General features: G+C 35.8%; 2 protein-coding genes across 3 annotated transcripts; both read right to left on the bottom strand.

Moving 5' to 3' along the window:
* Window positions 1-22: 22 nt before the first annotated feature.
* Window positions 23-4,397, bottom strand: rgn (regucalcin). Of its 2 annotated transcripts, none has more exons than XM_043241561.1 (7): window positions 4,246-4,397; window positions 3,002-3,167; window positions 2,611-2,796; window positions 2,112-2,318; window positions 1,888-2,019; window positions 964-1,118; window positions 23-872 (listed from the first exon to the last, which is right to left on the bottom strand). In XM_043241561.1, exons 2-7 carry the CDS (start codon window positions 3,162-3,164, stop codon window positions 822-824), a joined length of 894 nt encoding a protein of 297 aa, XP_043097496.1. In that variant the 5' UTR covers window positions 3,165-3,167; window positions 4,246-4,397; the 3' UTR covers window positions 23-821. The 2 variants fall into 2 exon arrangements, with proteins under 2 accessions (XP_043097496.1, XP_043097497.1); XM_043241562.1 differs by lacking the exon at window positions 4,246-4,397 and adding an exon at window positions 3,873-4,091.
* Window positions 4,398-4,545: 148 nt separating this feature from the next.
* On the bottom strand, window positions 4,546-16,247 carry vps16 (VPS16 core subunit of CORVET and HOPS complexes). Its single transcript, XM_043241557.1, has 22 exons — window positions 16,030-16,247; window positions 14,598-14,686; window positions 14,408-14,499; window positions 13,623-13,751; window positions 13,337-13,481; window positions 13,118-13,233; window positions 12,832-12,954; window positions 12,551-12,606; window positions 12,281-12,465; window positions 11,994-12,070; window positions 11,374-11,505; window positions 11,094-11,257; window positions 10,888-10,996; window positions 9,631-9,765; window positions 9,432-9,540; window positions 8,685-8,782; window positions 7,822-7,926; window positions 7,488-7,565; window positions 7,200-7,369; window positions 5,591-5,687; window positions 5,409-5,512; window positions 4,546-5,055 (listed from the first exon to the last, which is right to left on the bottom strand). Exons 1-22 carry the CDS (start codon window positions 16,077-16,079, stop codon window positions 4,911-4,913), a joined length of 2,508 nt encoding a protein of 835 aa, XP_043097492.1. The 5' UTR covers window positions 16,080-16,247; the 3' UTR covers window positions 4,546-4,910.
* Between the last annotated feature and the right edge of the window lie 11,403 nt (window positions 16,248-27,650).

Genomic DNA, 27,650 nt, shown 5'->3' with positions numbered 1-27,650 from the left:
ATATTTATCCTCAGACACCTCATTTAAACTTTTGAAATAAGATCATTTAATTTGAAAATTTTTTATCTTATTATTTCAAGTTATGCAAGTTTCACAAATACAGGGAACCAACACAGAAAATGAATCATTCTATTCAACCTTTGCACCAAACCCTGTAGGTTTACTTAGCATCCTTCGACAAGAAACTGACCCCATTCACCCCGTCTGAAATGACACAAATCCCTCATTCGTTTCAGCCTCTTCCTCCCAAGCACCATTCTGGTATATAACGCCTTTTATGATGCTATCAATTCTCAGTTAAGTCATGTCAAGTCAAGTCAAAATTAAGTCATGCTCTTCGTTTTACTCTGAAATACAGATTATGGATGTAAAACAGGTTGTGAATGGTTTTCCATTTGACTTAATACAAGAAAAAATATATTCTAATTACATACATTTTCAAAATCCTGGTTATCTGACTCACTTCAACAGCAGAGCCAAACCAACATCACATTTGAGGTTAATATATATTACAAGTTACACTAAATTACCCCAAAAAAATCCAAAAATGTGTGCAAACTCACAGAATGCTCTTTGTGTAGTTAATGTAAATAAAGTAAATTAAAATATATATATTATTCCACCTTTAATTGCATCTTTACATCTAATATTAGATTAGATTAATATTAGAAATGTCAAATACGATAAAAATCATCTGGAATGAGCTAAGATTTTCTAAAATTATATGACGTGTGAGTATAACTGCATGATTAGAACACTGTTGTACCGTAAATGCTAAACATTCGTGGCACTTCCATTAACAATCGCTTTAATCTTGGAGTTCATCCAGCGTATGAGAATGGTGGGATGCCCTTCACTCCTAAACCAGACACCTATGATAGGAATAAAGCATATAATCAACGTCATTATGTGTCGAAGTTGATGTCATACTACTTTAAGCGTGATATGAAATAAGATGTCTACCTTAAATGTGCAGCCAGCTTCAGGATGCTTTGCCAGGGAATCTGCATCCATGCCTGTGTAAGCTGACGTGACGTAGAGATCACTGTAGTCTTTCCCTCCGAAACAGCACGAAGTGGTTTTCTCGGCTGGTAGCTTCACTGTCTGCAGCCGTGTGCCTGAGAAAGCACGACAAATTACTCTTAACAACTGAAAGACTGGACTGATCTTAGATTTTTTTTTTTATTCACACTTTCTATTCATATTCAGTTTGTAGTCTGACTCTCAGAATCGTACACATTCTGACCATATATATACATTTATTTATTTAAAACCTGTGTTTATATTAAAATAATGTGGTGTAATGGCAAAATGATCGCATTAGTCTTTTTTAAATATTTTCTTTCAACAAAATAAATACATAGCTACACAAATATGGCATGACAATTAAATAAAAATCTAAATCTCTGTTTCTTATTTGAATATATTTCAAATGTATTTCATTCCTATATTGGCAAAACCAAATTTTCAGCATCACCAGTGTCACGTGATCCTTCAGAAATCATTCTAACGATTCGGCGCTCAAATCATTATTATTATTATTGTTGTTGCGATGCTTAATTTGTTGTAGAAACAGAGATATGAACCTTCTGTATATGAACATTTAAATATGGAAATGATTCTGTCATAAACGTGAGTTTAATGGCCAATTATGAAATCACATGGAACGCGCATTTTTAAAGGAGAACAACAGACTATAGCACTGTTGTTTAGATAAACAAGTATGTTAACTTGGCATGTTTCTTAAATACCTGCAAAAATATTATAGTATTTTTATGCTTTAGTAGTATCAAAATACAGCATACAGCACCTTTAAAATAGTGCATTATGAGTCAACCCGCAAATTGCAACAAATGATATATACTTTGCCTCAGCTATGTTACACACCTGTTTGTGGGTCGATACGCAGCACTCTTCCTGCGTTGAAGCAGGCAACCCACAGCTTTCCCTCTGTGTCTATGCACATACCGTCTGGTATGCCTTCATCTTTCTCCATCTTGTAAACCATTCTGTGGTTAGCTTAAACAGAAATAATAAATGCACAGATTTTACAAAACCACACAAGCCTCGTTTTTACATCAAGACCACGGTCCACTGCTAATCAAACTCACACAGCCCTCCAGACTGGATGTCATAATCAAAGGCCTGCACCATAAACGCCAGGCTGTCGATGTAGTAGAAGACGCGGTGGTCCAGTGACCAGTCCAAACCATTGGAGAGGTGCACTTTGTCGAACTGCTGGACAACAGAGTGGTCAGGAAGGAGGGTGTATAGAGCACCATCCGTCACGTCAGGCTTCATGTCCAAACCCATGGTACCTGCACACAGTCCAAATGAGAATAATTCAGAGTTAGTTCACCCCAAGTTCATCATTTACTGACCCTCATGTAATTCAAAGCCTGTATGACGTTCTTTCTCTTAGTTTCCATTGACTTTGTTTTTTGCAGCGTACAAATGAAGTCACTGGGAAACAAAACTTTCCTCAAACATTCTTCATAATCTATACAGATTTGCAATTACATAAAGTTGTGTAAATGCTGCCAGAATTTCCATTTTTGGGTGGCCTATGAAAATATGCTTGTCAACATGGGATTTTTTTTCACACAGTACCTGCAAAAAACCTCCCCGCTGGATCTACTTTTCCATCATTGAAGCGGGTGTTTGGTTTTTCCCTGTCATCCACATTAGAGACAGGTTTAATTGAGCGTTTTAACCAGTCAACAAATGCAAACCGTGTTCCCTCCGCGATGACGTAACCACCTGCTTGTCGCGGAACCACAGAGCCTACAGGTTTCTCTGTACAGATATAACACATTTCAATCCATCAACATCATAACGCATACTAACATTACTCAATGTTTAATGCACCTTCAAATAAAATGCAAATTCAATACACTGACTGCATATATTGTGGGAATTGATTGCTAATCTGGTTACAATTTTCTTGAAAGTCACTAAAAATGCAGCCCACACTAAATTTAGTTTACGTCTTTAGGCTTACCTGTGGCAATACTGTCTATTTGATTGGTCAGTGAGTTCCACCGGCAGACCTTTTTACCGGGAATATCAACATATAACAAAGTGGAGTCCTTCTCCTCCCAGACCGGACTCTCACCGACTTCATTCTGTTCTTTAATAACACATTCAACTTTTATGGATGACATGACCTGAAACACACAAGTACAGTTCACGTAACTTTATGATGTCCTCAAACAACCTTTACCTCAGAAACTGCTGCACTGACTTCCATAGTATTTTTTCCCATTATGGAAGTCAATGGTTACAAACTTTTCAGCCTGGTTGCAAACGTTTTTTTTCCAAAATATCTTTAATCTTCTTTTGTGTTCGGCAGAACAAATAAATTCATACATGTTTGGAACTACTTCAGTGTGAGTAAACGATGGCAGAATTTTTTATTTTGGCTGAAATTTAAAGTAGTTCAGTAGAAGAAGATACATGCTGGTGTAGTATGAAGCTACACTATAGAATAAACTAAGCTCGACAATTTATTTTGGCAGTTTTATAACATCATAACCGGTCATTGTTTAAAATCACATTAAAAAACGAACATGTATGCAGGAATTTCTAATTTGTTGATGCTGAAGTGTATAATTTCTGCAACGCCAATGACATCAAACAACGATCAGTTCAAACCATGTTGTCAAACCGGTTTCCCCAGAGCACCGCCCCCGGCTGCCATTGGTCGAACAAAAAATAGCCCCGCCCCAAACACGCGATATTAAACGTATTATAAAAATACATTTAATATAGAACCTATATAAATTCAATTATGAGCTATGAATTCAAATGTGACCGGTATAGTAATACAATGTAACTGTATTCATAATCATTGACATTAATTTGACACTTACTGATGAATAATGTTAAATGCAGAATGTGTTACAAATAAATCATTGCTCAGTTCACAATGTGTCTCACCCTCGTCTTTACACACGACACTACTGTTGTTAAATACACTCGAAACTCATTAGCCTGTTATATATATAAAATACACCACGACTGCACGAAAGCTTAACATACAGATTTTTAAGACGATGTTTCTTTTAACGAAACTACACCAACAAAACAAACCGGAACAATAAGAGCCGTACAGAACAGCATATTTGTGCTCAGTCTTGTGGAAAGGCTGAACTACAAAATCACGTGATAAAGTCACGCAACTCTGTGAAAATAGTTTGTTGGACATCATTTTTGCTAAAAACCAAGATATTTGTATGGGCGTACCTTTTTATCCTATTTTCCTCTCTGGTCGCTGTTCTTGCAAAAAGTTTCCAACTTTGCAAACGCCAACCTTTCGGTCTGTAAATGAGATGTGACGGTGGCAAAGAGCGCCCTCTGCGTTTAATGACACCCTAATATAAGGTTTAAAGTGCAAGGCAGAGGAGTTCGACCCCAGTCTCTGAATGCTTAGTCATAAGGCAAAAAAGCGTGATTGTGCCAAAAAGAACCAACAGTGCGATTAATGTGCACACACTGCATTCAACACGTTTTGGTATCTAAGCATGGTTTAATTAAAATAACAAGTGTTTTGTTATATTTATGAAGGCAGATATCATTTCTACAGAACACAGGCATGAACATACCTTCAAAGACAGTATGATTATACAACAAACAAACATTGGTTCATAACGCAGTTATAGGTACAAAGGTTTTTATGGTTTACAGGGAAGTGCAAGATGGGAAACGCTTCTAGCTGTCCGACAGACACAGCAAAAACTAAAACTGCTGACATGCTGATCTTTTTCTCTGCCCAAGAAATTTCCTTCATTGTGCAGAATAGTCATCAAAATGCTCCATTACATCAGAAGTCATTTACTGCTGCGGGTGCACAGAGGTTCACTGCTGGGCAGCGAACTCAGCTGAGATGAGCAGGACAGAAGCGTGCGGGCTCACTTTTTGACAGCAGTGGCTTTTGCACGGTTGAGGCGCTCCATCAGAAGTTGATCAGTGGTCGCTGAACAGCGTGACAGAACAGTACTGATCTCTGATTCATTACGTCTCTCGATAGCTGCCTCTGCGGCTCCCTCCATATCCCTGTGTGAGAGACAACAACATTTCATTTGGTTCTTCGTCTTAATCATGAACATTAATGTGTGAATCTGTTCAAAGCTCTGGGGAAATTATTTTTTTATGCTTTTGATAAAAGCCTGCATTTGATCAAGAATGAAGTATTTCAATATGTCATGCTAAGCTGAATTTTTAGCATCACATGTACCTTCAGAAATCATCCTAATATACTCGTTTGCTACTCGTTTTCTCATTGTTGAAAACAGTTGTGCTGCTTAACATTTTTTGTTTTGGTCAATTTAATTTGTCCTTGCTGAATTAAAGTATTAATTTATTTCAAAAAGAAAAAGGTTAAATACATTTTCGGAACAAACTCTTACCCCACTGCAAGGTGAGCTTTGACCTTCTGCTCCGGTGTGACTTTAGACACGTATTTCTTGGCTTCATATTTGTTATGGTGTTTAATGCACAGCTCAACAAATGGCTGCAATCAGAGAAAGACAATTGTAAATATTTCACAACAATAACTAAAAATAATACAGAACAAACGGACACCACTTACCAGATATCCAATAGGAGACTTTTTGCTTTTGGCAAATTTTTCCAGCTCTTCCCAGTCCTCCTTCTCAGCCAGTGCCTTTATCTTAAGCCACCAGAACCTGATAATGAGTAACACTTTCACTCTTATTATCATGACATTCACATCATCTATCCATCCACTTTCCTCACTGCTTATCTTCTGCAGAGTTTAGGGGGTCAGGGCCTATCCCAGCATCTCAAGACCACCATTTGCATCATATTATTCTTTATTTAGAAACATAAACTATATACATATCAGTCACTTCATTAACTTCAATACTGGTGAAGTCAATAACATTTTTATATCTTTACAATGGCACCTGTCAAGGGGTACAGAGGAACAGTCAGTTCTTGAATTTAATTAGTTGGAAGCTGGAAAAATGGAAAGATCTGAATGCTTTTCACATAAATCAAATGTGATAAAACCATCTCAAAAAGAAAAAATGTTTTGAAGGCTTTTCTTTGGGCAGCATGCAGTGATTGGCACATACAAGGACAACCGGCGAACTGGAGTCTGGGTCAAGTCTATGCTGTTTGGTTTAATCAAACTGAAAAGTTATTGAAGCTAAGAGCTTTTTTAGCTCTTATTGCTAAAAAAAAAACTTAATGCTGGCCATGATTATAAAGGTGTCCGAAAACACAGTGCATTGCAGATTTCTGCATAGCACAGACCAATCAGAGTTCTCATCATCACAGATGTTTATTGTCAAAAGCACATATAGTGGACATGAAATGGACCATGGAGCAATGCTAGAAGGTTAACTGGTCTGAAAAGACATGTTTTTATGCTCTGGCCTGTGTTCTGCTAGTAAAACTTTAGTCCTGCATTCATGTGGACATTACTTAAATATGCACCACCTACAGCTGGAGACAGCGATGACAGTGATGTTCCTTGATGGCAGTGGCACTCTGCAACTGTTGAGGAATAGTTTGAGGATCGTGACAGAGTTTAAGGCGTTGCCTTTACATCCGAATTCCCTAGATTTCAATTCGACTGACCATTTATGGGATGTGCTGGACCAACAAATCTGATCCAAGGAGGCCCATCTCACAGCCTACAAGACTTGAAGGATCTGCTACTAACATCTTAGTGCATGATACAGTGGGACAAATTATGAAGCAGGCAGGTGGTTTTGGCAGCACAGGAGGGGCCTACGTGATATTTGGCAGGTGTATAAGTTTATTGTTGTGTATTTATTAAACAACCTATATGTGATTTGTGAACACAGCCTTTCGGTTTATATGCATTATTTAAATATAAAAACACACTTTCTGAAATTTATTGCAACTTTCTGAATTAAATGTTTGCAGCTGAACCTATTAATTTTGATTACACACGATTACCCAGGTAACACCCGTGAGAGCAGATATTGTTTATTTTTAATAAAGGTAGCATTGCAACTGTAGTCTTTAATTACAGTCGACAATATTAGCTCTGGTTTATTACCTCAGAGTCACCACTGAATCTTAGAGGATGCTTTTGTGATTCTCACTCACTGGGATATAAATTAAATGTCGTTCAAGGGTATGTTCATTCATTAAAACAATGCCACAGAAGGAGAAACTATAAATTGAATAAACAGATGGCATACCTCTTGTCAGGCACTCTGAAGTCTTTGTAAAGTTGTTCGGCGTGTTTGTGAAGTCCCACAGACAGCAGCGTGGTCATAGTGTCATGAAGAGAGAATCCCACGAGCGGCTCACCCTTCTCTTCCTCTAGCTTTCTCTGAAACCGCAGCAGACGCATTTCATCTTCTGTTGTCTGAGAGAGAAAAAAGAAAGGCAATGATTCCATTTGATAATTCACAGATGTAATGTTCCGGCTACACTGACCGTGAACTGCTCAGGCTGCTAATAGCAGAAGAGTATGAGGCCTTTACCTTGGCAGAAAATTCATTCTTGGCTTTGTAGTACTCATCCACTGCACTTTGTAAAAGAGCAATCCGAGCTTCCATTCTCTGCAGTTGCACACAAATGTACAGTACATTTACATTCTTAGCAGTGGCACTTTTACCACAGCGACTAGCAAAATCATGCTAAAAATAATAGAAGAGTATTACGAAAAGAAGGTGGAAAACTAACAAGGCATGCCTTTAAACCCCACACATTGATGGTAATGGAGCCACCGTAATTTGTTGACCCTTTATAGCACTTCTGTCGTTCAAATCATGGAAGTGGGAAGTAAATGAGGAAGAAAGAGCTGTAAACGCCTACCTGCTCTTTATAGCTGGCCTTCACATAAAAATTGCCAAGTTCTTCATGATCATCGTCTTGATTGAAAAGATCTTTGAGTGTGTCCTGCTCCTGGTGCTTACAAAACTACACACACACACACAAACATTGACAATGTAAACAGTGGAAAACAAAACAAAACATACACTGTTATTTTACTATTACTGATAAGATAACAAAGTGCTTATTAATATTTTGCATTAGCTTTTATTTTTATAATTTGAATTTAATTTTATTTTATGTTTTGGTAATTTTGTTATGTGCTTATGTCATTAAAAAAATATTTTTACTATTTTTTACTTATACCTTATTTTTTTAATACCTTAATAATGTAATACTTAGCTTTAATTAATTTTAATATTATATAAATATATTATATATTATATTTAAGTTTAAAGTTAGTTTTAAGTTTTGGAAAGTTTCAGCATATTTATTTCTGTAAGTTTCCAAAATGTAATTATTTAATTTATTTTTTTTCTATTTCAGCTTTTTTCAATTATGAAAAGAACTTTCAGTAGCTTTACTTTAGTTAGCATAACAACACTGAAGCTTTGGTGCTGACGTGAACTGCTTTTTTGAACAATTGTCCTAACTAGGCAGAAATAATTTTTCTTTTTAAAAAGCAAAGAAATCATAGCCAATCAGAACAGAATTTATGTAAATTTATGAGCAGAGGGATTGGACCTTTTCAGTGTTCGCGGACATGAACATTAGCTCATGAATATTAAGTAGGTTAACAATAGATAGGGGCATGTTTACATCATAAATAATGATTTGGTTCTCAGTTCTGCAGCAGCAGAGAGTGTACGTCTTCGGAAAGCAGGTGTGTGCATCTGTATATATACCTGTTTGTAAAGGCTCAGAGCCACAGGTTGGTTCCTCAACATCATGAAGAAGTCTCCTCTGTTCAGCTCATTCTTCAGGTACATTACCACGGTGTACACTAGCATACAAAAAAAGCATGCAGGTGAATCATCTCCAGTGATTTGGCACAGTATCTGTAACAGTGTTTCAAACGCTTTCTGGCACTTTTAGTATACTGTAAGTGCATGGCTAAAAATATAATATGGATAATATTCTAATATCTGCTGACGACTTTAATTTAGAAATTAAATTTATACTACCTGTTCAACAGTTTTTGATCAGTAACATTTTTGCTCGCTTTAATTGACTAAAAGCAACAATGAACACTTTTACAACATTTCTGAAAAACTCTTTTCAAATAAATGAAGTTTGTTTCAGCCTTCTGTTCACCAAAAAAAAAAAAAAAAAAAAAATATATATATATATATATATATATATATATATATATATATATATATATACATACATATATATATATATATATATATATATATATATATATATATATATATATATATATATATATATATATACATATATATATATATATATAAAACCCTAAACAAAATAAAACAAAGAAATGTATCATGATTTCCTGAAAAATATTAGTAAGCACAGCTAAATCAGCATATAGTAATGATTTCTAATGAATCATGTGACACTGAAAACTGGAGTATTGAAATTCTGCCTTACTATTATAGGAATAAATTACGTATGTAAGTGTGTACCGAGGTCTGTGTCTCCACTCTCAATGGCTTTGCTTAAAGCCAGAGGGCTTTTCTTCATTTTTAACAGCAGTGGGACCTGTTCGCCGGAACGAGGCTCAAACTCCAACAACTGAAAGAGAAAGACCAACACAAACTGACTGACAACCCATAACATCAGTGGCCCCTGGTCTTTGTTAGAACGTAGTCTGTGTTTGTGTACCTTAATGGCGAGCTCTGTTCGTCCACTCTCGTACGCTTTAGTGGCAATTTCAGAGTAGGAGATTCCAGCAGCATCAGCAAGCTTCACACTCACAGCTTTTGCTATGATTTCATCGGATTCTTCTTTCTGCTGGACCTACAAAAGCACACACAAAGAAAACAAACTTTTATGGGTTTAACTGACTGACACTTTCAAGCTTTGCTGTGCTAAACCTCTCAGACTGAACAAAATATCACGTCAAACACAAAGAAACCCATCTGCACCTGCAGATGTCCTCTGGTTCTGTAAACAACATCTGTGAAAACCCTTGATGTCTGTGGATTTATAAAACTCAAAATCACTGGGAAAATCAACTTTATAATAAATGTGGACTTCAAAGATACACAAACGTGCCATAAAATTATTATAAAAAGTAGTACATTTGACAAATCATTCTTTGGAGTCAGCAAGATGCTTGTAATGTTTTTGAAAGAAGTCTCTTTGCTCACCAAGTCTGAATTGTCAAAATAAGCTTTTTTAATTTTTTATTCAGTGGTAGAAATGGGCTTCCATATTATTGTTGCACTAAAATTGACTGTAAAGACTCACAATTCTTTTAAACAGTTATTTCAAATTGCAATAATATTTCATTATGTTACCATTTTACTTGGTTTCTAGATCAAAGAAAAAAATTATTTCAATTAAAAGATTTAATAAATATATTATTTCATATTTTATAGTTTTTATACTGTACAAACTGTATGTGCTATTGTTGTCCTACACCAACCCTACACCTAAATCTACAGGAAACTAGATTTTTAGATTTTTTTTTTTTTTTTTTTTTTTAAACCTATTAAATTTTAAGGACATTGGGATTGTCTTCATAAACCGCCTTTAAACTGTAATACCTCTGTCATGCATACCCATGTCATTAAATACATTTGTGTCCTCATAAACAGTGTTGAGCGTAACGTGGTACAAACGTAATGCATTTCAGTAATAAATTACTTTTTGCTGTAATGCAGTAGTGTAAGAAATTACTAATCAATATTCAGTAATATTGTACTTGGTACATCTTTAGTAATGCTGACACATTTTTAGCCCCCATTTATAAAAAAATAGGATTTTTAAATATAATTTAATAGGCCTCTCAGATAATAATCCGGCCCTCAAATTAAACGTATTGCTTAATAGCCCTGCCCTACACCTAAACCTACCACTCACAGGGAACTGCATTTTTACTTTCTCAAAAAACTAAAAAAAAAAACACACACACACCTTATAGCAAGCCCAGTGTTTGAGTACACGGCTCACTCCCTGATACTCCGGTGTCTTTAAATAGCGGCAAACCTCGATAGCCAGTGGATAGAGTTTACGATACACCAATCTGAAAGACAGAAATTTACCAATTCAAAGGAATTGATCACAAAACAGTTCTCTGCGATGCAAACAGGCAGTTGTTCTGCAGAGAACTATTCTCTCACCTGTCGATGAGCACCTGTACAGTCATCTGTTTGAACTGAGTGTGGGTAAGAGGGATGCCGACGGTATAGTCTCGGACTGCATTCAGCACCCGCAGGTCTCTGCACATGCTGACAAACTGCTCTGGAGGAAAATTACTCAAAAAGCACTTCCCAAATGAGGCTGCCTGCAGAGACAGCAATTGAGAGAGAGAGAGAGAGAGTGAGAGAAGGCATAAACCCATGTGTATTGTCATTCCTTCAGTAGATGAAATGTCTCTCTTCACACAGAATTTAGGCTCACCCTCAAGAGTGTTTTCTGGGTCTCAGGTTCATGTTCATGTCCGGCGGCCTCCACACATTGCCTCACAGCCTCGCTCAACAGACTCTGCTCTTTAATCTCTCTCAGATACTCGTCTGCCTTCTGACTCTCTTTCTGAAAATATTTTCACACATAAGAGGCATTAGACATAGTATACCTGCCATAATTAGCACCACAATTAGATAGGATAGTTCAGAAAAAACAGAAAAATAAAATACTGATAGTCAATGTCCACTGTTAACTGTTCATTACCCACATACTTCAAAATATCTTCTTTTGTGTTCAACAGAAGAAACCCCTACAGGTGACTTCTTGACAACAGAAAATAAATTTTTGGGTGAACTGTACTTTTGACACTGATTTTTTTTTCTGCTGGCAATAATTAAACATGTTTAATTGTATAATATTTACCATTAAGACAAATTAACAACAAATATTCATCAACCAATAACTTTAACAAAAATATGTAATTTTTAACAACAGCTGTAATTGTAAATATATTGTCATGTGTATGTATTACATTTTTCATTTTACATATTCTAATTTTTTCACACCATGTCAAACTTTAATCATGCGTTTCTGACCAAGTAAATGTGTCTTACCTCATATTCTTTATGAGCCTCCAGAAGTAATGCTCCAGGAGCCATTGAAGCAATTTTAAAGATCTCCTCACATGCACCTGCAGAGCATCATGGGAAAAAATCTAATCACTTGTGGGCTTGAGGGATGTAGAACCTGGCAGCAATCCATATACATCATCACTGCTCAAATGTTTGTGGTCGGTAAGATTTGGTTTTTGCTTTTCATTGAAATTAATCCTTTGATTCAGCAAGGGTGCATTAAATACATTATAATGCTACAAAAGGTTTCTCAATATACATCTTCTAACCTGGGACCTCTTGCAGAAGCTCATGGTGCGTTCCACTGATGATCCGAACCCCGTCCAGCTCCGGCACCAGAATTGAGTCATCATCCAGGTGGTACTGAATCGTTTCCTTGCATTCTCCCACCACTATGAGGAGCCCATCCCACATTACCACAGCCGATGGCTGCTGACTCTTAGGCCTGCGACACCTGCAAAAATTAAATAATTAAAAAACTAATGTGAGTGAAAATACAGCATACAGCGAATATACATAAATCATGCAAAGCGTCATACCAGGCCATCTGTTTGGGGGGAGTTTTGATTTTTGTGTCCACCTCACTGAGTTTCTCCTGCGCAAGAAAACATTCACGTGATGCTGCTTTGTTGTGCAAAAGCACTAAGGCTGTAATCAAGTCTTAAGAACAAGCAATTCATTAACTAGTTAACTATCAATTTAAGTAGACAGAGTAATGAGCTGATGGAAAAACAATCACTTAAACCACTTTTCACAAGTTTCTGTGTCCAGAATAAACGTTTTAATGAAATACAAAATGTTATTGCTGGAAATGACTTACTTTTAGGTTGGACGTGCCCATCCACACATGACCAGAGTCAGTGAGGAGCGCCAGATACTTATAACTGAATGAGACACACATGTGAACTATGCTGGACGCTTGTGGAGAGAGACCTGGGGGAGTCTGATATACACACACACACACACACACACACACACACATTCAAACATTATTTAGCAGGTGCTCTTTTTATGCACATTGGTTGGCTGGCATCTTTCATGTGGTAACGAAACACTAACAGTAACTGAATATCTGTGTAGCTTGAGTGTGTTTGAGTGGTCTTTACCACAGGTGTGCAGGCTGTATTATCTAAGATGAACAGATGAAATCCACTGGCAACTAAAACTTTACTTTGTCTGTCTTGAGAGAGGACTGCCCAGCATGTGGGTGTCCCCTGTAGACCTGAAATAAAAAAAGACCATTCAGGGTTAGAAACAAACCCTTATCTTTTGCAATACTGTGGAATGTTGGATTCTTATAACATCACTAAGAATGTATATTTTACCTGGAACCTCAGGCAACCGCCTCAATTTTATGTCATCGATATTTGTGGCCAAAGTGAATCGCAAGGCACCTGTCAATATGGCAACACCTGTTCCATACGGCGAATGGAAAATCTTGGTTTCCATCACCTGACTCTGAGAAACTTCCTGTGAGAGAATCAATGCTATGACCTAGCTATAAGTCAACGCTGATTTAAAGAAGCAATGCTTTGACATTTACAGAATCGTGGATGCATCCTTTTTATGTATGCTTTAATGTAATGTAATATTTAATGTATGCATTCTCACGTTGCCCATGCTGAAGTGTCTCTTGAAGCCACCCAAGAGATCATAGACAAGCACAGTGCCATCCTCCTGGACACACAGTAGGTCGTCAGACACTGTCCAACCCAGCTGCTTCACCACTCCACTTTTCCACTGAGACAGACAAAGAGAGAACTTACTATACAGAATTTTTGTTCATTAAAAAAAAAAAAAAGTACAAAAAAAGTATTCTTTAATAATAATAAAAAAAGGTCATTTCTAGGGCTGCATAATCTGGGAGAAAAAGCTATTTTCAATAAGCAATTCTAATTTAAAATGAGTTTTAAAAATAGTTTTCTAAATTTAAATATTTATTTATACAACAATAAAATAATAGAATAATTACTTAATAAAAAATATTACAATTAATAAATAAAAACAAAATAAGAAACATTGTTTTGTAATTCATTGTAAAATAAAAAAATTGTAAACATTTTATTTTACAGTACAAGTGTAAAATTACAAGATTTATTTTTTTCTATCAAAACAATCTAATTTTGATTTAGTCAGAAAACCACACTGATCCCATAAAGCATCTCATTTTTTGTTTAAGAGCTTCTTATAAACAAGTGTGGGAAGGTGGTTGGTGCAGTTTGAGTTTCCAAATGCATGTCATAAATAACCCAAAAAGACTTAGCAGATACATAGATGGATTCAAAGAAACAACTAAGAAATCAGTGCTGTGCATATTTATTTAATTAAACGTCAGTCTGATTTGATAATCAAGCCATATCTTGATTAAGCCCTGGTGTGCAGCTGTGTGCTCTTACTGGAAAATTGGCCAGAGGCAGTCCTGATGAAGAGTAGATCTCTAACTGAGGTCTGGCACTGGGAGAGCGTCGGTTATGACCCTTTAGGAGAGCTGATAGAGAAAGAAGTGTCTTTGTCTTTGAAGTGCACAAAACTGTACCAAGATATACATGACAAGATGTCGCTGGGCTGATCTCACCCAAAACTCACCGATAGGACCCCCATATGGAGCTGCAGCAACCAGACACTCTCTCAGACCATCTTTTAGATTCCAGCCCATCTCATACAGTTCAATCTTTCTGTTTCAGGAAAAAGAAACCAAGAAGGGGCATGCAAAATGTTAAAGGAATAGTTGACCCAATAATGAAAATGACCCAATATTTTACTCACCCTGAAGCCATCTTAGGTGTATATGACTTTCTTCTTTCAGAAAAAAAGACTTTCTTCTTTTCAAAAAATGTATTTTGGCTCTTCCAAGCTTGGTAATACAGGTGGATAGTGGCCATTATTTTGAAGCTCCAATAATCGGATATAACTGTAAGTACTGCAACGTTTTAAATCATTTTAAAACTAGAAATATTTTAGTTACAAAACCCATCGTTTTGCTTCAGAGTACATGTGATAACCTCCTAAAGGCATAGAGGTTAGTTTAACGTTGCAGTACTTGCGGTTAGGCTAAAATAATGGCTGCTATAAACCTGCATTACCAAGCTTGGAAGAGCCAGGATATATTTTTTAAAAACTTCTGAAAAAGAAAGTCCTATACACCTAGGGTGGCTTCAAGGTGAGTAAAATATGGGGTAATGTTTCATTTTTGGGTGAACTATTCTATTAAATGCATAATGGAACCTGACATAACTGCCCTGCTGTACAACATACTGTAAAAGTCAAGCTATATTATCTTACCTTATAAATTTTTTCCTTATAAATAAAACATCTCTGGAAAATTTAAATGATATTTTTTCATTAGGATATCCACCAAGACACCACAAATCAAGCAAATGAGGTATAAATAATATAAAATTTCATATGAAACAAGTCAATACTCTCATTAATCACATTCACACAAATTATGTAGCTGGTACATGAACAAGCTTTTGTTCATGCATGTTTAGTGGAAGTTAAAATTCCTGTGTCAAAATATTGATACAACAAATTCAGATTTTTCTAAATTTATTAAACGAAAGAACCCAGAACCATCCATTTCTGCAGTGCTTTGCCTTCATTGTCTTGTCTTGATGCCAAGCTATGCGATTATAGTTTAGATAAAGCAAACTAAGGTATTTGTTGAGAACTGTGACCTAAACACATTTAGCAACCAGTTGTAAGAAACGTTTTCTACTAATAGATTTACAGTATTGTTAACTTTTCCATCATGGCATAGTTAATTCAGACATAGTTGCAATGAAATCCTCGCTACTTTAACACAGGAAAGACACAGGCAGTCGTTCTGCTGCTTAACTGATTCACTGCCACTCATGACAGCTGTCACATGACACCAGCCACTATACAAAACAAACCTCCAGTTTAAAAGCTACACGTTCTCTCTACCTAAACGAGCTTATGTGTGCAGGATGATCATGCATACATTCATATTCTGCATATTTTATAAACAGAAAGATTGAGCTGTTCTGATGTTTACCTGTAAAAAGCCTCTCCCAGAGGGTTCCAGTTCGCTGTCACAAACGTCATGTCCTCCTCTCCTCAGGAAACGATATAAAGTGTTTAGGTTTGTGATAAACGTCCCAGTCAGCGCAGCATTATGATTTATAATTTTATCGTGTTGTTTATTTCATTCTTCCTCGCTCATCTCTTCCTATAATCTTCTTCTGTTGCTTGCTGCTGCTGCGATGGCGTTGATCCGAGAACAGCGCCAGTGTTTAGCGCCTGCTAGTGTTTCGGATGTGACACTACAACAGGCTACTACTTAAAGTTAAACGGAACACGATGTTATTTCCAATTGTTCATCAGAATAAAAGCAATTTTAATGTCGTATTTCAAACTATTTTAGGTTTCTCGGTGTAGTTATTAATGCGCGCAAAGCACGTAGCACGTAGAATGCGTTCGTTGTCACGTGGTTTGCGTTACTTTTCTCAGCGCTGCTAAAATAGGATAAAGTCGTTTGAGGCTACAAGGATAAGGCGTTTCTGAAGTATTTGATTTGTAGGTCGGTTACGAGTGATTTGAAAGTGCCTGAAGTCCCAACCACCCCCAGAGGAGGACGACCTTTTCTTCAACAGCTAATAATGAATTACCATCATTACCTCGTGGTGTCGCTGCTGCCCCACATCTATCCACAGCTGCAGAGCACCTGATATAGACACCTGTTGTGTCGTTTTATCCAGGACCTGACACAAGAATGGCGCAGGTGTGTTGGCGTTTAAAATGAAGTCTGTCACGTACATAACATTAGAAATCAGGCTGGGCTTAGCTGTTGCCGTCTTGTCTTTGTATTGTTTGGATCTCTTTGAAATGCAACCTCATTCAGCTAGAATGCAGCAGGCTATAATCATTAGGACTTTTTGCGCTGGGAGATAACATGCTGCTGTTGAGCTTCTCAAAATCGCATCATTGTTAACATCACAAAAGCAGTCCTGCTATAATTATACTCTTGTCTTGTGGGGTTGGGGGTTGACTATTTAACTGTCACTCAAACGAGAAGACTAGGAGTCCTCTTTTTATCAAGGAGCACAAAACAAATAGATCATTAGCTGGAGGATAAAACGTTTTATTAACAATACACGTATGTGTTATTTAAGTAATGTATAATTTCATTAATGGATATTTATTTTAGATATAGATTGTACTGGCAATTTTTTGTTTAGTAGGCAATAGCCTGCCTTCTTGTTAATACTGAGATGTAATTATGTGTGGGGAAACTCAAAAACAATAAAAAATCTGTTAGTCACTCTTTAAAATTAGCCGTGTTTCAAAAGTGGTTATAATGGAAGAAGACGTGACAAAAGACGTTTTTGGAGAGGAGGAGGGCTGGTGAAGAAAATTAATTTATTTTTCAATCTAGCTAAAGCAAGGCACAATTTATGTAGCCGTGCGGGATAAATTATGTTATTATTTATGTAAACGATGCAGAACATGCAAAGTTGCCCCTATATAATTGTGGCAATTAAAAAGAATAATACCAGTTCCTAAAAAAAAATTATGTACTCTCAATGCTGTAATATACCACTATATACTATATAAATGATAAATATACTCCTCATTTTTTTATTTGTTAATTCCCCATTTATTTCTTTATTTTTTAAAAAAGGATGCATAAAAGATAATATTATTTAAAACAAATTACAATAAATGCAGTTCTTTTGAACTTTCTATTCGTCAAATAGTTTTTGCAAAGAAAAGAAAAAAAAGAAACATGTTTTCAGTGTTGATAATACTGAGAAATGTCTCGTGACCAATTTATACATATTTTAGAAGGTGGCTAGTTCATACAAACTCATATAAATTGGGAGCTCATAAAATACGTAAGATTTAGCATAATCATTTTTTTTTTTGTATGAATTCGAGCGAGTGAGTTTGTATGAATTAGCCACCTTGTAAAATACGTACGAATTGCTGTGAGATTGGGCCGGGCAAGTCAACATATTAGGATGATTTCTAAAAGATCTTGAGATTCCAAAGATTGAAATAATGGCTGCAGGAAACTCGGCCTTGACGCAAGAGATTGTTTTGGTTAAACTTGGTTTAAAATGATACTTCAACAGGCTTTTTTTTTTCTAGTTCGCCTTGAATCATATAAACATAATTGCAAGCAAACTTTACAGCATTGATTCACCGTGGAGAAGCTGAAAGAAGCGGCGCTGCACCTGAGTGTGAGTTAAAGAGCACACAGAGGGAGGCTCCCGGAGGTTTGGGAGTCGCTTCGGTGCTGGTGCAGTAGATGTTGCTTTGTCTCCGTGCCAGCGGTTTAGAGAGCGTGGCAGCTCTGGGGTTGTCTGAGGTGGCTGCCACGTTTCTGATCAGACTGATGAAGGGGAAAAACCAGACCATATATCAGCCCCCGTGCAGCGGCCATTGTCACTCACACACTTACAGCCAGAAAGAAAGAGACTTAGAGCTTGTGCAGAAGTGCCTACTTTTCAAATGTCAACTGACATGCGCCTTTCTTCTGCTGGAGTGGGTCTTTCTTTAAAAATAACCCCAATCTTTCTCTATAGCAGAAAGCTTTTTCTTTAATGTCTAAGGGATAAACCTGAAAGGAGAGTTCCAGGTTCAGTACAGTAAAGCTCGGTCGACAGCATTCGTGGCGTAATTTAGATTCCCTTGCAGTTAAAATCTGCCACTTATCCATCATTTCTTTTTTTTTAAGCAAAAATCTGTTACATATGTTACAATGAGGTGCTATATAAAATGAATAATGGAAAATGTTGAAAATAATCATCGTTTCAAAAACTCGCTTCAATGTTCTTAATGCATATGAAGTGGGATATTACAGTTTCAATATTTTAAAATAACCAAAAGACAGTATCTATATACAGTATATATCATATATTTTCTTTAGATAATATACTGTTTATTATGTATATGTTAATGCATGCACATATTTAGGAATGTTATGTTTATATATTGAATCGAATTTGTATTATATAAAAATATACGTGTATAAATATATACATTATTATTTTCTAAATATGTACTGCATTTATACATAATAAACATCCACAGATCACACACACACATATTATGGATACAAAAACTTTTATTTTGGTTGCGATTAATCGCGATTAATTGTTTTACATCACTAAAATATGTTACAATTTAAAATAACGATTTTGTATTTTAATATATTAAATATATTAAAATTCAGCAGCCATCAGTCCTAAACTTTTGTATGTTCTCATAAACTTTTTGTGTATAAGAACATACAAAACTAAGCGGCATCTGCAAACAAATCATATTTACTCATCTTGACTCTTTTCCTCCTTGCAGCATAGATAAAATACACGCTACAGTATAAACGACACAAAAGGTGATTTGCAACACAGAATCTCCATTTCCCAGCATGCATCAGACATTTGCCCGGTCTACTTTCATTTAATATCAAATGAGCCCGCAGCCGGAGAAGAAGATTTAAGTCATTTCCGCCCGTAAAATGCTTCCTCATTAAGCCGCATCTCATTGCACGTGTAATCATTAGTCCTCTATACAATGCGCTCAGATTCAGAGAGTGCCGGGGTCATTTTTAAGCAGCACTTAAGCAGCCGTTAGGAAGTCTGACATCATGATAGGGGCACTTCCCTCTCCATTCGTAACACTATCTCCCCCATTAGGCTGCAGGGCGTTGGAGGGGCAGCAGCATACGGGCAAGGGGCAAGAGGGGAGCGTGTGTGTTTACACGCTCTGTCGGAGCGGGACGGGGTGGGTGGGGGCTGTTGGCTTTTAAGGTGTCAGTGGTAAAATTTATAACACACCATAGAGAGGCTTTAGTAGCACTTGCTGGCCGCACTCACTCGATAGAAATCAGATTAGAGGGAAAAAGGCCCGTCAGTTATCGGAGTTTGGAGAAGCAACGCAGTTTGGCATCAGACCACCTGGACTGGAAATGAGGGGTGGAGTCTCCCTGCAGAGTCTCCCTGCAGAGTCATTACTCAGAGAGTCATAAGGCTCAGGTGTCTGTGTTATGGACGTGCACAATGATGCAGTGCATGGGCTTATGTGAAACACACACACACACACACACACACATACTGGGATGGACTGAGTCTGAAAACCAGCATGGGACTTATGCCTGTCTAGTACAAACTACTGCTTGCTTTATTACGAAGCAGTTTACATATTCGTTTTGATACTTATGGAAACCATATATCAAATTTTAATATCTAGCTAATTTATTATGCAAATCTAGTGCAATACTTTTGATTCAATAAACAGTACATTTCTGCTGAGTTTAAATGATCTCTAAACTAAATTTTAATTGTTGTAATGTAAACCTGGCTTAAAGTAACATGCATAAAGTACCATATTATACACTCGATAGGACCTAACCTAAATAAATGCATGATTTATTGATTTAAATAATCTGTAGGTAAATGTTGCAAACATAATGGTGAGAATTACAATATTTTCATATTCTGTCTGATTTAAACTAAATTTTTTGTTGAGATTATTTGATCTATAAAGAAACATTATAAAATTGTCTTGCTAAAATTGGGCAGTGGATTTCTAGTTAGGACTAGATAAGAAATTAAGTTTATTGCAAGTTTATTGTAATTAAATTAATGCACCATTGCTACCTCTAACTTTATTGTTGAGCATAATTTAGAAGAATCAAACTTGCCTTTTTGTGCTAAAAGTTTTTTCTAATGCAATAATTTTTTTGTTGCTGATTTTTTTTGTTGCTGTTTTTTGTTTTTTTAGTGTAGTGTATTTACATTGATTTATTACATTGCAGTGGCATTAAAATAATAATTACCGATGTAATGAAAACAAGCATATGTCTCTGTACATTTTAATTAAACTTGATACTTTTATACGTGGGAGATATAATTATATAGTTGAACTTTTCAGAACTTGTGATTTCACCAGTGGTTGAAGTTAACTTAATATTGCTTAACACTTTTATTTAGTCAGTTATTAGGATTCTTCAGCATGATCAGAGAGACTTGTTTTCGTATCCTTCATTAATTAAGCATACATAATTAACAAAGCCTCCATGAAGAACATCGCCTATGACCTACAGCACGCTCTGGCATTGTGACCTGAACATGCTGAACTGAATAACTTGTTCTCCCTGCATGTTAACTGTGGATGACCTCTGGATGGTGCTCCACAAATAAATGTGAAGTGGGATAAAAACATGGATAAAAGTATATAGAAGTGGATAAAAACATGTAACCTGTCAGAAGTGAGCTCATTTTTATTTGAAAATGGAAAAGCTGTGGGAGATACCTTCATGCAATTCTTTCAGTTCACCAGAAAGGTTTGGCACACTGCCTGAACACATATAAAAAGGAATAATATTCGATTTGCTTTATCGAAGAGAATATTATGTGCTCCATACATCTGATAAGACGTGGTCTTGCCGCGAGGCCTCAAACTCAATATCCTTTGGCCAAATAGAGAACGTCTCAGCTCTCCAGATCAGACTGGTTTGAGGGAAGAGATGTCAATATAAGGGTTTACCTTTCCATTTTTGTTACTTCATTGACAAATACATTTTTGGATGACTAACTATCCCTGTGGCTTTTGAAGATCTTTGCTCGATCGGTCGATTTCTCTTCGTCTTTCCTCCTCTCGCAACTCATCTCTTTCTCATGGTTAATTCACAGGTTTCTAATTTCATATTCAAACATTTCAGGTCACTTAATCACCCAAATCATTTTCAGAAGGGTGTTCTAACCAAATTACATCCCTGTTTTCCATTCCAGGAGGATATACAGCAGAGACAGAGGAGCTTTGAAATGTAAATCTCACCAGATCTCCTTTCGGAGGCTTTTTAATTAAACCGATGTACCTTATTTACCCTGGATCAGGAGGATATTCTCAGCTCTGAAAAACAGAACTCATTCTTACACACAGGAAAAGATTCAATACATATTGGTATTACAATGTATAGATATTTTCTAAAATGCATATAGTCTTATCAAATACTTTATAGCTGAAGAGGCGAGAACGCATCTCCGCGCAAAGATATTTTATTCAGCAGAGGATTTTTATCTATAATTAATATTATGAAAGTACATGTCGTATGCTATCCTCACACTTAATTAATGGATTTGAAATGACTATTCAAACAGAAGTGAACTTTTTATAAATTCTGTTACCTTTTCAATTAGTTAGTTTCGTTTGACCTCTCTTTCCAGTTTTAAACAAAGAGAATGTCAAGCTCTGGTCGCACAAGTGGATGTCCTTGAAAACACCTCCGTTTGAAGAGAAGCCCATTCTTTTTGGGGAAGTCTGAAAAAATGAATCCTGGAAAGTGTAAGTCTCATGTTACTGCAAAAGCGTATAATTTTTTTTCTAACTTTTTTGTACGTTTCCAAATTTGCATCAAGATGTGTCACAGGTTTGACATAAATAACGCGTTTCATTTTGTGTTGCATAAAATACAAAAAGTTTGGAATTGTGTATTTTTTGCCTGAAATAACTGCCCGTGCAGCCTGACCTCAAAATGTGGGAACAAATGGCGACCTTTGTTCACTGTGTTTGAAATATGATGAGTCATCAAGGAAATTGTTCTGAGACCAATTTGGTTGAGCCCTTCAGTACATAAGTAACTGTTCTTGCTAATGGCGGTGTGATTTTCTTACTTATAATTACAGTTTAATGTGATTATTGTTCAGTAAAGTCTAATAAACAATAGCCTTTCAGGTCAGTTAACTTGCAAGTTGATAATGGGCTGAATTCATTTAAAGAAAAATTATCAAATGCATTCATTTGAAATATTCATGTGCATACAGTAGAAATCGTATAACGTTAGAAACAACATTTTTTGTGATGTTCCTTAAAAGTGAGCACTTTAAAAACCTATAAATATACAGTAAAAACAGGGCACAATGTACTGTTTTAATATGAAGGAATTAAATATATATATATATATATATATATATATATATATATATATATATATATATATATATATATATATAAAGAGAGAGAGAGAGAGATTAAGCTCCAGTATATTTCAGAGAAAACTGAAATGTTTGCTCAAAAGCAATATCACATAATCATGCTTCCTCCATTTTGATATAAAAACCCATGCCATCGTTTTCTAACAAATCGGACAATATCCAAAATACTTACAAAACTTTATCTTTAATAGAACCCTTAGTTCCATAAAGAACCATGCTTTGAAGGAGCTGTTTATGTAAGACCTTAATAATGAATAACCTAGAGAATAATACATTGTCATTGCTTTAGTATGCAAGTATATGTATAATAGTATTATTGTATTACTACTATTATTGTATTAATTGATATTTAATATAATATTACATTTAATTAATTCATATTATGTATTCATTTAGTTTTTACTGATCTATTTATAATTATATTGTGGCAGGCACAAACTGTTTTGCTCTCATTGTAAGTGTAATTTTGGTTTTTTCTTATTCTTGTTTGCATAGTTTTTTCATAATTTTTTTGAGCATGTTCTGCATGCTGTAAATGCTTTTCTACTGCACCAGCATATAAATGACTCTGAATCACAGCTATTCAGATATATATCGATAACCCACTTTTGTTTGTGTTATATTACTTTATTGTTTTTTTGGCTTACAAAAGTACAGTGCTTTTGCTGTAAAATTTATTATTAATCCAAATTATTAATCAAATAGACCTCAAAAATGTCAAATTATTAACATGACAGATTGAATAAGAAAATGTGTAAATGCATGTAATGGCAGAAGTGGGATTTACAGTCTTCAGTAGTTGATTGACTGAATGCCAATCTAGCCAGGAGTTCATCACACACTGTGGTCGGTACATATCCCATGGAAGTGAACCCATATTTCATGTAATCTAGGCCACATTTTCTTTCACTTTGCATAGCTTTGCATAGTTCAAGGTATTCAAGGATGAGTTCATGTCATGCAACTCACTGCACTAGCATATAGATACCTCAAAGCTAACACAAAAGAACTAAAAAGACAGAACAGTAAAAACTATTTTGAGGAGTTTCATTTCAACAGACACTTCCTTCAGAGTAATGCGTGTATATGGAGGTCATTGATTTACTAGGAAGAAAATATCATGCATTTGGTTTTTATCATGTAGCCTTTGATGTTCCTGTCTTTTACAGAGTGTTAAAAAGACATGGAGCACTTATGAGACAATAAACAGCTGGAATCCTGCTCGGTCTATTGCACTGCTTGAGGTTCATCTTAGTAATGAATGAATCACTAAGGCTTGATAACGCACACACACGTGTGGCCTAACACCATTATCAGAGATTCCCAGTGGGAGTAAATAGGGAAATATCGATTATCCACCACCATTAGAGTTTGAAATACTTTTCCTGACGTGAACGAACTCAAGTGCACATGCATATAATGTGCAAACTATTTACACTATTGAGGAAGAGTTCTCTAAAAACGTCAGATGAGAAAAATACGGTAGAAAACAAGTGATAAAGCACAGGAGATAATGTGTGTTCCACAATTGATACAAATTATATTTCTTTCCCTAAAAACATTTCTCTTGGTTTAGTTCCGTTTAGTGAATCGGCTACTTCAAATGTTCATCTTTTCAGAAGGAAAGCAGCATGAACACATTATGGAAAGAATTCCTAGTCTTCGAAATTTTAATGTTAATCTGAAGAACAAGTAACATTTATCCCCAAAATCAATGACAGATTTGGTGTGAAAAATGACCAGGACATGTTATTGATGGGTTTTTTCGTGGTCATTATGCACATGAGCCATCATGTCATCAATAATCAGTTAAACAAGTCACCAACAATGTAATAAAAATAAGCGTGAACTAATTATTTTTGCAGTTATTACAAACAAAACTCTTTTCCTCTAAGGTAATTTAGAGAGAAACTCTGAGCCTTAATTAACAGGCCACCGCACTAATTACTACTCTGATAGAAGATGAGGCTTGCGTCATAATTTCTCTCATTTTTGTGGGTGTTTATGATCTTGTAGTGTAGTGGACCATGACTAACAACTCTGGTGAGAGAAGTGATACACCAGAGGCTTTTGTTTTGCAACACGGAAACATTAATAAACACCCTGAGCTCATAAACTGCATGTCAAATCAACCAAACCCACGGCTCGCTTCTACATAGTGCACGATATAGTGATCTAATAGGCAATAACAGAACATGTTAACATGTTTCTACCTTTTTTCAGAGGATTGTTTGTCCACCGTGACATAGGCTTACTTTTATTTTTGTATATTGAGGGACAAACACATATTTATGTGTCAATAGTGGGAGGTATAATATAGAGGATGATAATAGACTCTGACAAAGTGAGCAGATGCAGAGACAGAAGGCAGAGTGGCGATACGGCAAGACTGCAGAAGTAAAGCCCCAGGCCTTCCCATCAGCTGTGTTTAGTGTGAGCATGTTGTGTGCGAGTGACTTTTGGTGTGTATGTGTGTCCAGCTGTGTCCTTCTGAGGATGGACAGCCACGGACAAAATGTGAGGCACTTTATATGTATTGACTCTTAAAAATAAGGCATGAAAAAGAACGTAACAGTAGTTTGATGCTGACTGTTTATTATATATTCAGGTGTTATAAAAGCTTGCACAATGATGTTTTAAGATGTAAGAAGAAGAATTAAGAAAAAAAAAATTAAAACCATCTTTTTGAATTGCAGTCCTAAAAAGAGTTCTTTGTACTGGGGTATTTTTTGAAGCATTAAAATTACTGGTGCTTCAAAGAACGTAGAAAGCAATATGCAGATCTGGATAAACATAGCCATTTTGTTAAGACTTTGTTTAATCAGCTAGCAGAAGCCACGTCCCAATTAGACCTTTTTATGTAACTAACTTTAAAAAGATAGGCTATAAATAAATAAGTAGATCATAATTATATCATTTTATGACTCAGAACTTGGGCTCAGTTTAGCTGGTTAGCATGAGCCTCCATTGTCAGGTTGCACAAATCGGACCTAAATGCATCTTTCTATACAAAAGGCAACAGACATTAGGCCCTTAAAGATTTTTTTACGTCATAGTCACAGGACAGTCTGGAATTGTAAGTAAATAAATAGCAGTTTTGGGGTAAATCCTTTACTTCCTCTTTTGGCAACCAGTGAAAAATGGTTTTGATAAGAAAATTTTAACAAGAAGCATTTGTTTAATGCTACAAGGAATAAAACAAGAAGCTTTTATTTATTTAGAGTATATGGGCATCTACAACTAAAGGCATCCAGCTAGCTATAGATCGCTTTTAAGCTTTGAGAGAGAAAGTGAGGGAACGAGTGAAAGAGAACTATAGAGATTGACTCAATGGTCTTTTGCACTGACCCTTTTATGAGAATATGAATTATTCTCCTTTCCTCCCTTCCCACCTCTTAGTTCGACCTCTTTCTGGAACTGACCTTCACAAGAAAAGTGAAACGATGAACCGAGAATAATAGGAACAATATTCCCTCTGTTCTTTTCACAGAGGTCATAAATGCTCGCACGCTTGCCTGGCCACTTTCATTGTTAATAGGACCCTGCGGCATGCTTTGGCTCACTATCTGTTCTGCTGATCGGTGAGTGTGAATGTACAACCCCACAAAATTCCTTATCTTTTCTGGTCTGCTGAGTCTGGCTGCGGCATGCCTCAGGTGTCCGCTTTAGGACCACTCGGATTCCTCGCTAAAGATTCAACATTTTCTGCAATGATCTGCAGTTTTCTAATGAATTAATTTTAGGCCTCAGCACGGACCAGAGATTCAGTTAATGTGATTTTATCGTTTGAATTTCTTTCTTTAATAAAAAATCAATAAAATATTATTACAGCCATAACAATAACTAGCTGTTAGATTTGTTCCAGATCAGACATCTAAACACTTTATTTTGGTTACCACAGCATTCAAATAATTTTACTAGCTTGAAATGCATAATTAAGAGCAATATTTTTTCAGTTATAATTTAATTCAATTCTTATTCTTATTTTAGGGGTATTATTTAAGGAAAACTTTAAACCAACATTTAAATTCTAATATAATTTACTCATAGTTTACTTTTTTTCCAAATGAGCAACATATTTCTTCGATATTATTTATCTATCTTTTTTTCTTTATTATTTCTTATTATTTGTGTGTAATGAATATAAGTGAAGACCAGTTCTGATTTGGACCAAAGTGATTTTTATTATGGACAAGAACATAGGATCAATTGTGTTCCACTGCACATAAAAAGTCATACAGTTTGGAAAAAACACATCTGCACACCTGCTGATGAACAGATGCAATTTTTAATTTGTGGACTTTAAAAACTGTCAGTCACGCAAAAAAAATTTTACTTTCCTAATCGTCCGCAGTAAATCATGCCAACAGAAATCGGTAACGCTCATTAAAAATGAAAGACTTTCTTTTGATTTGTTGCTGCATAGAAATATGGAAATCAGTTGCTGGGAATTGCTTCAATACCTTGTTCTTAGATCCCTTAAACAGGAATGAAAAGGTTGCTATAAATATTTCCCCTGAACTTGTTAATGTTTAGCAGCAATTAAGATTGACTGATTAAATAGAATAAAATCTTATTTTTACAGCTTCATGGCACAGTAGTGATCAACTTACTAGAGGAATCAACAGTAATATAAAGTAAATAAAGTTGCTGTGAACACAGCTTTTGCCTAAAC

This window comes from Puntigrus tetrazona, chromosome 6 (genome assembly GCF_018831695.1).
Source record: "Puntigrus tetrazona isolate hp1 chromosome 6, ASM1883169v1, whole genome shotgun sequence".
NCBI lineage: Eukaryota > Metazoa > Chordata > Actinopteri > Cypriniformes > Cyprinidae > Puntigrus > Puntigrus tetrazona.
Note: the sequence above shows the minus strand (reverse complement) of the source record. Positions and strands in the feature narration are given on the sequence as shown.